Source organism: Etheostoma spectabile, chromosome 8 (assembly GCF_008692095.1).
Source record: "Etheostoma spectabile isolate EspeVRDwgs_2016 chromosome 8, UIUC_Espe_1.0, whole genome shotgun sequence".
NCBI lineage: Eukaryota > Metazoa > Chordata > Actinopteri > Perciformes > Percidae > Etheostoma > Etheostoma spectabile.
Window position 1 is genome coordinate 28822568 of NC_045740.1, and position 13236 is coordinate 28835803.

General features: G+C 44.4%; 2 protein-coding genes and 1 long non-coding RNA gene across 7 annotated transcripts in view; all 3 read right to left on the minus strand.

The window, feature by feature from the left end:
* Positions 1-4540, minus strand: part of LOC116694173 (neural-cadherin) — a 100979-nt gene extending 96439 nt beyond the window's left edge. The window contains exon 1 of the mRNA XM_032523709.1: positions 3541-4540. Within this exon, the coding sequence (XP_032379600.1) occupies positions 3541-4540 (1000 nt within the window). The remainder of the gene's footprint in view (positions 1-3540) is intronic.
* Positions 4541-6568: 2028 nt separating this feature from the next.
* Positions 6569-9413, minus strand: LOC116694174 (uncharacterized). The gene is made up of 3 exons (XR_004333080.1): positions 9207-9413; positions 7159-7294; positions 6569-6864 (listed from the first exon to the last, which is right to left on the minus strand). It is a non-coding gene; the product is annotated as an uncharacterized LOC116694174 (long non-coding RNA).
* A 446-nt stretch (positions 9414-9859) lies between these two features.
* mtss1la (MTSS I-BAR domain containing 2a) overlaps positions 9860-13236 on the minus strand; it is a 32713-nt gene continuing 29336 nt past the window's right edge. For 2 of the 5 annotated variants that reach the window (XM_032523826.1, XM_032523824.1), the window contains 5 exons: positions 12770-12844; positions 12400-12555; positions 11870-12040; positions 11575-11743; positions 9860-11329 (listed from right to left, as the gene is read on the minus strand). In XM_032523826.1, the coding sequence (XP_032379717.1) occupies positions 10524-11329; positions 11575-11743; positions 11870-12040; positions 12400-12555; positions 12770-12844 (1377 nt within the window). In that variant the 3' untranslated portion in view covers positions 9860-10523. The remainder of the gene's footprint in view (positions 11330-11574; positions 11744-11869; positions 12041-12399; positions 12556-12769; positions 12845-13236) is intronic. The other 3 variants (XM_032523828.1, XM_032523827.1, XM_032523829.1) reach the window with 2 other exon arrangements.

A 13236-nucleotide genomic window follows, 5' to 3' on the forward strand; every position in this document is an offset into this window, starting at 1 on the left:
TCACATACATTTTTCACCAGTGGCCCTAATCCTCTTCCGTACGATACACAGGCTCCAAGTATCGATCTTTGTGTTGTCAGTGTGGTTGGTCAGTTGGTTTGCTTGACGATCCCACGTTCCAGGGATAAAATTGAAGTAATATGATAAATGTATCTTTTTAGATAAAACAGACGATGACAAAGTTTACTTTTGGGGACGTCATTTGAAATTGGGAAAGATTAGAAGTTGGAAAAAAGGTTATAAATTGCAAAATATCGGAGAATATATTGCAACATGTTTAAAATCTTAATCATATCTTATCGTGGCATAAGCATCGTGATGATATTGTGTCGGGAGGCGCGGGTGATTCCCACCACTAGTGTGAATGTGAGCAGCTGTGTGAATGTGATCAGGGCGTTCCTGCAAAACAGAGGCAGCCTCTCAGTGAACCTCCTCTGAACAAATGAGGGTTGAATAAAAAAATAAAAATCACAAACACAACCTAATTTTCTCATTACGTTAAAAAAAAAGGTTTGGAGCGGGAGCAGTAATAACTCAAAAGAAAAAGAAATGAAGTGAAAATGTTTGTTTTGTTTTGGCAAAAGAGAAAGTAATTCCTAACTTTGTGGGTGTAATTAAAAACTAAGTGGTGTAATAATGAATCACAGCGCCGTGAAGGTAATATAATGTAATATAAGAACATTATTTTAGAAGTATGCAAGAGTAAAGAATAATCTCAAACTGGTTAAGCGATGTCATTGTTCACGCGAAGCAGTCATATGTGACACTAATACATTCCATGATTACATTAAATGGCCGATTTCTGCAGAAATTGGCAATCACAACGATGAGTAATTACATCAGATATGAGCAGATATGGCAAATTATTTTAATCATATTCATGACTATGGGAACCAACCACATTGTGGTGCATGTAGGTCCATGTATCTTTTTGTAAACTGCATCTCCTGGACAAAATGTGTCCAACTGTTGGTACACTATGTTTTGATAGTAAAACGTGTTGGCATATTAAGCCCATTTTAACCTTATTATACAACATTTATTCAAATAAAGAGGTTTGGTAACGACGACGGACCCATGCTGGTCAATCCAGTGCTGCTGTTCCATCTCCCCCATCTCTGCAGTGTGCCAGAATAATTCACCTGAGATATTTAAGTATGAAACTAGACTTTTTTAATCTCCATTTGAGCAGCACAAATAACCGCTCCACTTGATGGCTCTAATCATAACAATGTACCCACTGCAACCGCATTAACATAAGAAAGCCTCGCACCAGTGTGATTAGCATTTCATGCCCACATTAAAGAGCTAATGCAGACATTCACTTCACATTTAGTAAATCTGCATTCACCAGTTAATAAGCGCATGCACTCTTTTTCCCCCCCACACAGAGTGTAACAAACATTCTTGGAATCATCCAGGAGAGCAAACATTAGGAAGTGAAGACGGTTAACAGGGAATCAATAAGGTACATGTTTTCATATAGGCAAGAACATACAGTATGGCTTTATAGTGACAGTGGTAATAGTAGTGTTGTGATAAAAGTATGGGGTAGGGGTGTAGAAGAAAAGGACCTGACACAAGATTTTTTATCGGTATTGGTACATCTGTGTCGAAATGACAGTGACGTGAACTGACAGGAAGACACAGCAATCGAACGACAACAACAACAACAACAAAGACGACCTGCACTGTTAGAAAAAGCACAGGTAGCACTTGTCACATAGCAGCATTGTTTTTGAGGCCACGGTTTGCCATGCGATGGCTCTTGTGTTAAAGTGTGCCAATTATTTTGTCCGGCCCTTGTATGTGAATAATGTAGGAAATACTGTGATTGTTATTGCAGCCCACTTGAATATTCTTTGAAAGGCAGGCAGACTGCAGCCCGCCAGTGCTTTCTGTTTGACATTCAGCAGGTGACTGTCAACACCACGGACAGCTCTGTGCTACGGGAAAGTTCACGGTGGGAAAATAAGTTGAAACGCTGCAACACATGGGGCCTTATTAAAACTGTTGTTATCATATCTGGGGTCAATTTCAGTACAACCGCACAGTCTCACGCTTGCATACAAACAAACACGTACAAAGTCATAACACATACAAAGCATATCACTCTTTCTTTTCTCTTTCTTGTCCAGAAGCTTCATTATTTATGAGACAGACCACAAATGTATTGCAACATCCAAGAAAACCCACATGCCACGGTAAAATGCAAGTTCACATGGGAGATTAGGTTAAATCTCTGAAATACATTTTTTTTTTAAACTGCTAAAATGGACTCCTTCCCTTTAGAGAACTGTGTAGTCAGGGATTGGGAATGAGACAAGCGGAAGAAAGGCCTGTCCTCCCAGACTCCCATCAGGATTCTGTCTGGGAAGCAGTAGTCACAGAATAAAGGACATGCCATGTCTTTGATCAGGAGATGAGAGTTTTGCAGGTGAGAGAGGTAAAATGGAGGAAGGTATCTGAATATCTGTCAGGCTAGAGCGGCTTATTTCTTTTATGGATCTGTGCAACAAAAAAACTGTCAGAATTCTGACTATTTTTGCTCTCTCTCGCTCTCTCTCTCTCTCTCTCTCTCTCTCTCTCTCCGTCTCTCACACTCTCTCTCTGAAAAAACCTCTAGACTCCCCATAGCAAGAATGTGTCCCAATCAGGCATGCAATTACAATCTGAAACATGCTGTGTAATGTAACAGCAGCAGGCAATTCAGGTAAAAACAGCACACACCCTTTCCTGCACACCGTCTAGCTCAATTACAAAGCAAATCATTTGGATTCCTTGTCTTCAGTTTCTTGTTTTTTTTCAGTCAAACTTTCAGAGGAGCAAAAAAAAAAAAAAAAAACTCGAACAACTGATACACATTTTTAGTTTCAGCGTTCCTCCGAGAATTTGAGAGGTTGCCTGACTGTGGCGGTGCTACATCAAATCCCTGGGACTAGAGAGTGAATGAGAGGAGGATTAGAGGGGTAATGCCAGTAGATGAGAGGGAGCGAGGGTCGCAGTGGTTTGCCACTCTGCAAGGATTAGCTCGGAAAACAACTTCACAGTCGCAAACTCTGTCAACCAAGGACATACTTGAATTGATTCACAAACGGATTCTTTTTTTAAATTTCTGTTACAAATGAGCTTGTAGTGTTCAATCATAATTGAAATATATCATCATAATTAATTGGAGAAAACAAATACCAAAATACATAAAACAAATTGCAATGACTGACTGCATTGTTGGAGCTCATACTTCAGGTATGTGGGTGAAAAGATGATAATGAGGCACACCTGTGGAATGAGCCTGTGCTGCAGCTACTGTACACTGACAGCCCTGTCTGGATGTGATGGATATGCCAGGCCTGCTAAAGGGCGATGTGTCCAGATGGCAGCACATTTTACCATGTGCATGTAATGTGCAATATACATTAAAAATGGGCATCATTCCCACAATGCCAATTATTCCTGGGGAAAGTTGGGGGGGGGGGGAAAGGGGGGGGGTGGGGCATGAACTAACTTAAGTGCAGATTAATGGAGGAATATTCTACACACCTCGTTTATCCTGAATCTTAACAGTGAGCTCCAGGAAAGGCTCTGTCTCCCTATCCAGCCTCGTGCTTATGGTGATATCTCCACTGTCGCGGCCCACGGTCACCGGGGAGCTCTCTGACTCCGGGTAAACCAACTCGTAGGCGGCTGACTGAAACCTGCTGGGGCTCAGGCTCGTTATGACGGAGCCGATGCTGGCATCTTCGGACACGTTGAGGGAGACCACTGCGCCGGGGTCAAGTAACGCCCTCGGCGACCGTCCTCCCCTCCCTGACCCCGCCAATCCAGCCGGACGCGTCGCCCACCGCTGTGGAGCGATAGTAACCACTACACCTTTACTGGTCAGGGGCGGCCATCCGTGATCTCTGGCAAAAACATAGAATTTAACATCAGAGGGGAGACCCAGGATAGAGTCAACCAGCAAAACGTCCCCTGTTTTCGGGACAACATAGAAACTGCCATTTTTGGGGACGGAAATGTATGTCAACTCTGCGTTGTTGCCGCTGTCGGCGTCGACAGCCTCCAGCCTGTAGACCACGCTACGGAGAGCGGTGGTGTCGTCTAAAGTTATGTGAACGGGGTCTGCACTGCGAAAAGTCGGTTCGTGATCGTTGGTGTCCAAAACGTCCACTTTTACCGACGCAACCTCGAAGACGACCGACTCCGACACGCAGGTCTGGCAACACAGACCCACGCTCAGCAGGTATTCGGAGCGGGCCTCTCTGTCTAAAACCCTGCAAGTTTTTAGCAACATATTTCCCCGCTTGTGGTGGGCGAAGGCGCGGAAATCTTCGCTGCCGTTCCCGTACAGTTTGAAGTGCATGCCGGAGACTGGGCACCATTTTTGCGCGTTGATGCGCCTCACCGGAATGCTCAGTCCGTTTACTTTAGAAGCCGTCGGGGAGTTCTCAAAAACATGCCCGTGGAAGAAAGGCAGTAGTTCCCGTGCTTGGTATCCGGCAGCCGGCGTCAGAAGGCACCATAGCAAAACACTCCAAATCATGTTGGTGGCAAGTTATGTACCTCCAAGCGACTCAGGGGTGTTGGTAGAAAAGCATTAAAAAAGAAAAAAGAAACACCGATAAAACATTTCCTTCATAGTTATCCACGATATGATCCTTCCAGGAGACCCCTCTCAACTTAGAGCTTTTTTCATCCTGAGGGATCCGCGTCTTGGCTCCATGCAGTGGGGCGGCGTGCAGGCAGTCCACACAGCGCTGCGGGCAGTTTGTCTGGATTCGCACCCAGCGTTCAGCACCAGAACACCGGACAGCGCCAAGCGCGGGGGCGTGGCGGCGCGCGGGGACGGAGTTCCTAGGCGAACCCCACCCTGTGTGCTGGTCAGGAGGGTCCCCGCCTCAAAGCTCTCCGCGCAGGCTGAGCCTGTGCACACGCAGCAAGAGCCTTCCTCGCTGTATGCCACCGCCTGCCACAAATCCGCTCTCAGCTTGAAGACTGTTGTTAGAGAGAGAATCACTCATCCTTCATGTCCGGAAAAAGTCAAGTGAAGACATATCCCTATTTTGGAGCTATGTCTAGAAACCAATGCTGGCTCCAGTGGAGCAGCAGTTAGGACTATCTTGCTCAAGAACACATCTACAGTTGTTGTTGTTGTTGTTGTTATTGTTGTTGTTGATGTTGTTGAAGGAGAATTACCTGCTGCACTGCACTCATCTTCTCCCTGACTGACCCACAACCTTCTGGTCACAAGTCCCCTGAAAACTGTAGTTTGCAGTTCCTTCATTGCATTTTTGCAATCACATGTCCCCACAATCACGCTCCACGTATAGCTTGACGAAATTCCAAAACGCATTGCTATAAATGCAATTGCAAGGATCTGCGCTGCTAAACTGTGTAAACATGATGATTTAAGACAGCCTGGGCTACGTACGTCTTTGCAGCCACTGTTGTATGCACACCATTGTTCATATTAACATTGTCATCCTGAATGCTCTTCCTTTCCCTTTGTAGTTTGCTATCCTGCCAGGCACCCAGAGCACTATAACCCTAATCTGTAGGTGTTTGCTGCTAATTCCCACAGACTGCACACTTCCAATTCCCCTTCCTTCTCCGGCAAGCCAGAAGGCTAGATATTACATGGACTGGAAGGCTCTGAATTGTCAAAAAGATAAGGAAATAAAGGGCTAGAGCGCACGGCTGTACGCTCTATTGAGTTTGTCTCCCATTTTATGTCAACCTTTACTTTAGACATGCATCGATCAATATTCATGTTCATTGAGGTGTGCTGTTCAATGCCATGTCTCTGCTCACACATAGGCTACATCTGTATTCAGTTTGGAAACTCATCAAAGCACCAGCTGAAAGATCCTTATCAATTTGCAACCACAATCCATCACTGCAATTTTCCTCAGAATCCATTCCCTGCACTAAACTGTTCTTTTCATGCAATAACTCTGGTAAATGGAAGTGAGCCCCGAGACAATTTTGAATCACAGCCTGCAGCTGGAGCACAAAGCTCATATTGGTTGATCGCTGTATTCTTTCACGTGGTACATGCTGTGGGCTTTCTCACCACGACACATTAGCCCTCCCACACTCACTGGTGTTTGTACAATCTCTGACCTGAGGAGGGGAGGGCATTTTCAAATATGTGCACCAAAAAAGCCTCAAACCAAAAGATGACGGGGAGCCTATTGATGGGAAATGACCACATGTACCATTTAAGGTGAAATTGTGACTCAGCTGTCTGAGAGGACCGTGCATCCTGCTCTGTAACTTCTCTTTGAACTCCCTGAGTGCTGCATGAATGCAAATCAAATCCTCTCTTTTATCATGTTGTCTCACATGGTAAAAATTCACCGTGACTGCCAGCATGGGAGATAGCTGTAGCAAAAGGCTAATTCAATCACGGGGCCAGGCCAGAGTTTGAGGGATAGTTTACTTGAGGGTTGCAGCAGCCATCCACTAAGATTAAACGCCAAAATACACCACGCAAAAAACAACAAAGCTGTAATGAATTTTTTTTCTTCTTTTTTAATCATGAAACGGTCTCATCATCCCTCTCTTTCAACAGATAACTGAGAGCTGCAGGGCATTAAAGGGAAAAAAATCTCACTGAAGAAAGCAGCAGACGAACATTAGAAAGCTTCATGCTTACTTAATGAATAATTGACCGAATCCATTCCCTTCACTCAAACCGAGGCCGGCATAGCTTCTGAAGGCAAAAGGTTGCAGCCTCGTAGCATTTAAAACATTCTACCTTTGTTTCTGTGCTCCTTAGAGACAGGGGATGATGTGATTGGAAGGGTGGAGGTCCTAGAATGTAGCTTGTGTGTTCCATAAGTTGCAGGTCGTCAATCATTCTTCCTGGAAAAAGCATGGTGAAAAAAAATAAATGATGACAGGAAATGATGGAAGGTAGTGTTAAGAGGATTTGGCATTAACATCACTTAATAGCCAGTTTGCGCCACAGAATAAGTAGAGTGTTTAAAATAAATGTCTTAAAAATAGAATGTTCAGCACAAGCCAATGAAACAATTGCCTGAAACTGGCGGGTTTGTTAATGAATGACAGGGCAATTAAAACAGGGGACTGAGCATCCAGCGCTCTGGTTGCTAGTCATCTGTGAACATTTATGGCGATCATTTATGGAAACCTTACCCCCACATGTTCTCCTGGAAGAGCTGCAAAGAGCCATTTCTGGGAACACCATGACAGCAGCAGCGGCGCTGTAGTACTGTTCATTGTAGTGTTCCTGTGTATATGGGCCCCTTAGGACATTTTCCCTCATCACAACCTGAAGGCAAAAAGTATTTAGAGGAGCTGGATAAATATAAAGACATTTCCCTCATGTATTAGATACATCTAATTAGATTTGATCTGTGATCCCCTTAAGGCTCCTACCACCTACTGTAGTATTTAAGCTGTGCTGTAGAGCCCCAAACTGTTTAATAATGGAGGTATTCATTTTGGAGGAACATGTGCAACCAGGTTCAGAATTTAGCTTCACTAATAATATTGCAGTGGAGGTACCATCTGGTTTTAAAAATGTCAGTTGTACGGAAAACAGCGACAAAACCAAACCATCTAATTACGGAGCGTCTCTTTAGCCTTTTAACTTAGAATGCCACATCTCGCATAAGCTGACGTTTGTTCTTTGAAAGGTTCAGCAAGTGCACACACAAAATGAGAACAGGAGCAGCAGACTCTAAAGGAAAAAAGCCCAAAATGTGTTTCATAGTTAATGCATGGCATTGATAAAAAACAAAATGACCAAACTTAAGAAGCCACATCTTGTCTAAGGAGCGCTTTTATCATAAGAATTCTGATTGGTGGAGCCATTAGCACACTATGAAATGTATATTGAATTGAACGGTGTTTCATTCTAGCCACGAACAATCAAGACTTTCTATCAGCACATTAAAAGATTTCTCACATCATCGAAAAGCACAGGAGTCACTGAAAATGAACGAAAATGAAAATGAGCACAGCTGGGTGTCCCTTTCTCCCCATCTAAGGGGTGAGATTTTTTTTTTTTTTTTTAAAGAGGCAGTGACTATGTTCTCTTTGAAATCACAGTTAAGAGAGTGAGAACATTAGTCTATCTCAGATGCAGAATGAAACTCCTAAATTCTTTTTTCTGTTAATTATCCTAGCAAACCCAAACCGTTAACCAGGCTTCCATTCGACCAGTTCAGGGCTATTAACTAACAGTGCATATTCAATAATGTGATATTTATGAGGCTGAAAGGATTATGGGACCCATTTATGGAGTATATGAAAAATACTGAAGGCTTCCTGCGTAAAGCAGACTTAATCATTTCTTCAGATGGGGTGGTTCTGCAGCATCTTATTGATTTACACATGGGACCAAAACAAGACAGCGCCATCCCTCATTATCCAGGGTTAGACAATGGATCCAACTGTCTAATCCTTATTATCTGGCCCATTTCCTATAGCCTACCATTTCTCTTTATACATCAGTTAGAACTATCAGTGATGAGTCAGCGTCAGATTAACATTGATCAGTTCTCACCTTCCCTGCCTTCTTTTCCCCACTTCTTCTAACTCAATGAACTCTATTCATTTTTATTTTCCAGGGTACACTGTTAAATGGCTTCCTAATACGAGTAAGTATAAATGGACTTTATGCCCATATATCATACAATAGTGCCCTTTAATAGAGGTCCCTTTTCCAGGGAAAGGGCCCAGTGGTTCATCATCATTGTGGCCCGAGGGTGGTGCTGGTGGTGGTGGTGGGGGGGAGGGCTTCACACAGTCAGTTTAGGAGTTGTTTTCCAGCAGAACCAATCGTTTAAAGGGAATAATGAGGGGGGTTTGACTCCCAGGATTATACAAAAATGCCACATAGCCTGCTTCTGAATATGTCCTGAGGGTTTGTTTTACAAAATAAAAGCTCCAACATACTGGCCAAAATGAGCGTATGCTACACTTTGAGTACATTCTACTTAGCTACATATAATCTCTCAACAGTGTATTATATTAAAGATAAGATGTAGTATATTTGGTCATTTGACCTACAGTTTTAGCCATTTCTGTGTCTTTGTAAACAACTTTTTCTTTAACATACAATATGCTAACATGAGCATGTTAGCATATTGCATGTTGGTTCTCAAGGTGTCACTGGTGTAAATCAACGTTAGCATGACTGTAGTTCATGCTAACTGGGAGCTGTGAAACGTCCGTACCTTCTTCTCTTCTTCTTCTTCTTCTTCTTCTTTATCCCACTTATGGTTGATATTTGCAGCCTGTCAAATGTAATTTCCTGCAGTAATTGGTAATTTCGATATCCTCCATTACTGTTTCCTTTTGGCGCCAGTTAGCTCAGTCACGGTGAAGGGCCTCTGGCGCCACCATCTGTCCTTTTTTGTTACTGCAGTGTTGTAAATGGTACAACTGAGGGCAGTTATAGTGAACTAAGCAGAAAATGACCTGGAACAATATATATAATTGTTTTTTAGATAATAATACAGTGCACATATACTGCTGCAAAATTAGTCTTACTGTACTAGACATAAAATACTGAGTTTAACTGCAGTACATAATGTAGAGTAGATAAAGCTCCGGAGGAAATAAAAGTCTAACAAAATACAGTTTCAAAAACCCAAGGTGGAGAAAGTAAAGAAGAAATAAAACTCGTGGAACTGGGGGGAAATAGTCAAAGCCCATTTTGGATGTTAATGTACTTGTAAACTATCAAATGTGGGTAAATACAATCATAACTACTGCAATATTGCAAAGTACACCAAATGTCCGTAACTTGTTTGCATTCCTGACAATATGGATGTACTATTTTCTATTAATGGGGACTTGACATTTTCTGACAAGGACGATGAAGCCATTTAACAGTAAAAAGCCTTTTTAATTGCAGAATATATTGACAGTACAGTACAGCGATAAAACACTGCCATATTGCTCCTATTTTACATGACTTACACAGCTGCTGTTCAGCTTACCAAACAAAAACAGTAATACGGTACTTGTACAGTAATGATGAGAAACACAACATACAGACAGGCTCACAGAGCACTTTGCCTATCACATACCACTCACAGGTGGCTGTGTTAATTAAGAAATGCAAAATATAATAATCATAAGAGCGAGAGGAAAGACACAGAGCATTCGATCCCTACAGTAGTGACGTCTTCATCACTGGGTCAAAAAGGGGGACAAACTGGGCTGAAACAACTGGTCACAAAAGGGAGCGGAGATGCACAGCCACAAAGCCCACATATGAAAACAAAACAACAGATAATAAAAACCAAAAAAATATGGATTACTTTGCATGTACGCAATACACATACATGACATGAAATGACTTGACATTTTCCATGGTCACTCATTACTGTGCGAACTGGCCTTTGTTCCCCACATTACTGTATATTCTCTCTGTTACTTGCACCTCATTTCATGCATCACATAAGTGCTGTGGCATTTCACTACAAGGCTTCAGTTTGTAAATAAGGGCACCACAGCTGCTTCTTCACAGGCCTTTTCTCCCTCAGCTACCACAGAATCCTCGGAGCCGACCTGTCGTCAGTCACTGCCTTGCGGAGCCTCACCCCCCGGCGTATAGACACCAGCATATCCATGTCCTCCTGGGTCGTGGAGGATGGCTCCTGGGACACACGCTGAGTCGGATCCCCTGGCAAAGGGCTGTGGAAAGGGAAGTGACCCTCACCGAGGGCGTGGGCGCTGGCTGCCAGCTCCCCTATCTTCTCCACCAGGCTGTGGCGGTTGGCAGCGAGCATGGGGTCCTCCTCAGCGCTGTGGGCGGCCATGCCAGGGGCCTGTTGAGCGTAAACGGTCCTGTCCGCCCCTCCTCCTCCACAGCCCCAAGATGTGTCAGGGAGGCTCATCCGCTTCGGAGAAGCCCTCTTGTAGTCACTAGCAGTTGGGTCATCGCCGTATAGAAACTCCTCGCTGCCCACACGATGCTGGGATGGGCTAGCATACCCCGGTGAATCTGGCACTGTGGGGGTCTTAACTGGCACGATGGGGGGCCGGATGGGAATGGGGCCAGATGTGGACGGCGTGCGTCTCACTCCCGTTTTGGAGGACGGTGTCCGGCGAATGGTGGCCGTCCCCGACGTGATAGCTCCAGAGATGCTCCCCCCGGCACCATTTGGAGTGCCCTGCAGGGTCTTACCTGCAGGCAGACCTGCTGTACTGGCAGGCCGCTTGGTTTGGATCATACGGCGGTAGCTCTGAGCAATGTTACTGTGGCGTGGGATGGTGGAGGACTTGTCAAAGTCTGCCTGCCCCTCGCTGTCAGCATCTCCATTGAGAGAGTAGCACTCATAATCAGACCCTAGAAGTGACAGTGAGTCATGAGCATCTATTTTTACACTGAATAATAAAGAATACTGAAAACAATGCACTGAAGAGTTATTTTGCAGCTGTTGAGCTTTACTGCATACTAACTTACAGTAACCACGTTAGAATTGAAGGGAAACAGTACAGCACTTTCATGGGTGTTACATGGAAAAACAACAGGGAGATTCATGTGTGCCATGTTTACCCTGAGGGAGTGTGTGGCCGTTGGGTGAGTATTACCTTGTGAGGGTATGGTGTCCTCGGAGCAGGAGGGAGTGTTGGTCTGGGTGCTGTAGCCACTGGAGTACTGCAGAGAGTCCCTGCTGCTCTTCTGCTGCTGCTCCATACTCAAGCCTCGGGTCAGAACCATAGCTAGAGTACTGGCTGCTGGAGAGAGTGGCTCGCCATGCTGACACATACACACATACACAAACAGTACATAGAGATTGGCACACTTTGCAATTCACCACTCTCCAATTCTCAAGGCATATAAATGTATTCACATTTATGTTTTTACTCCATGAGGACTTCTTACCTTGGCTGCAATGGTTCCTGGGACAATTCTCGCTCGGTGCGGATCATCTAGTTGCATCCCAGAATACCCCAGTGGACTTGGTGGAGCTTCCAGTTCTCTCATCTTATCCACAGACTCCCTCCTACGCTGCAGAGTGCTGGCCAGGGATGGCTCACAGGATTTAGCCCAGTCCTGCAGCAGCAGAGGGAACAATGAGACTGCCCTACAGCTGTGCGTCTCCAGTGTTTGCCACCGTGCAAGTCAGTTAAACACGGACGCTGCTGATTTGGCTCATGAACTGGTTAGATGCCGGTGTAAGGAATGGACAGACCACATTAAGCTATGTAAGTGTAAGTGCCAATGTAAGGTTAGCACATCTTTCTGAGGAAAGATTGCAAAACTGAGCTTGATGAGCAAGAGCAAAATGGTGACTGTGAGGTTAATTCAATACAATTAATGTGCATGAAAGCAATAAAACACAAGAAGCAAAGAAGCAACAAAGTTTTAAAAAGCGAAAAGTAAGTACAGTAAAATTGCAAATGAAAACAAACCTTCCAGCTAGGAACCTTTGATGTGGGTGAGGGGGTGTTGGATACCGTGGAGTGGTTAAATGTGGGGGACGCAGGAAGTATGACAGAGAGAGGCCTGATGGTGCCAGTGTGAGAGAAAGCAGGGCGGAAGGTACCGAAGGATGAGCATGAGCCAAACTGCGGAACGGACAGACAAGTCTGAGTCAGAGTGCTCAACATCCACAAAGGGTCCACGTCAAACCGCACTGCGGCTGTCAAGAAGAGCCCACGGGCCTCTTTAAGCTATAGATAACAATCAGTGAACCGCACAGCACATCATGTGTGTGTGCGTGTCCGTGTGTGTGCGTGTCCAATAATACAAGCTGATTACTGTGATGCATGCAGTACTAACCGCTGTAGGGGAGTTGCACTCGCTGACAGACTGGCAGGTTTCTGAAGCCTCAGAGGAGGCTGAGCTTGTTGATTTCTGGGAAAGGGAAGATGAAGTTAAAAAAAAACAGCGGAGGGGAGGAAAAAAAGGCAGGTGTTAGAGATAACAGATGCACAGGAAGAGGGTGTGAGTTGGAGAAGAGTATTGATGAGCTTTAGGAGGAGGGAGGTATTTTGGTCTCTGAGGGGATGTATGTAGACCATAGCCTAGATCGAAAATAAAGTAGCCTGTAAGATCCCTTATTCAGAAAAGAACATTGCATCAGTTGGTGTGCTGTCGAGTGTGTTGTGTACAATACACTCTTTTTAGACCGAAAGAGTCTGACTAACTTTATCAGTCCGGTGGGATACACATTCAACATTCGCAACAGAGCTTTCTCAGCAAAAACAAGGAGATGTGTGGGTACGGTGGTCGAACTATTGAGCTGT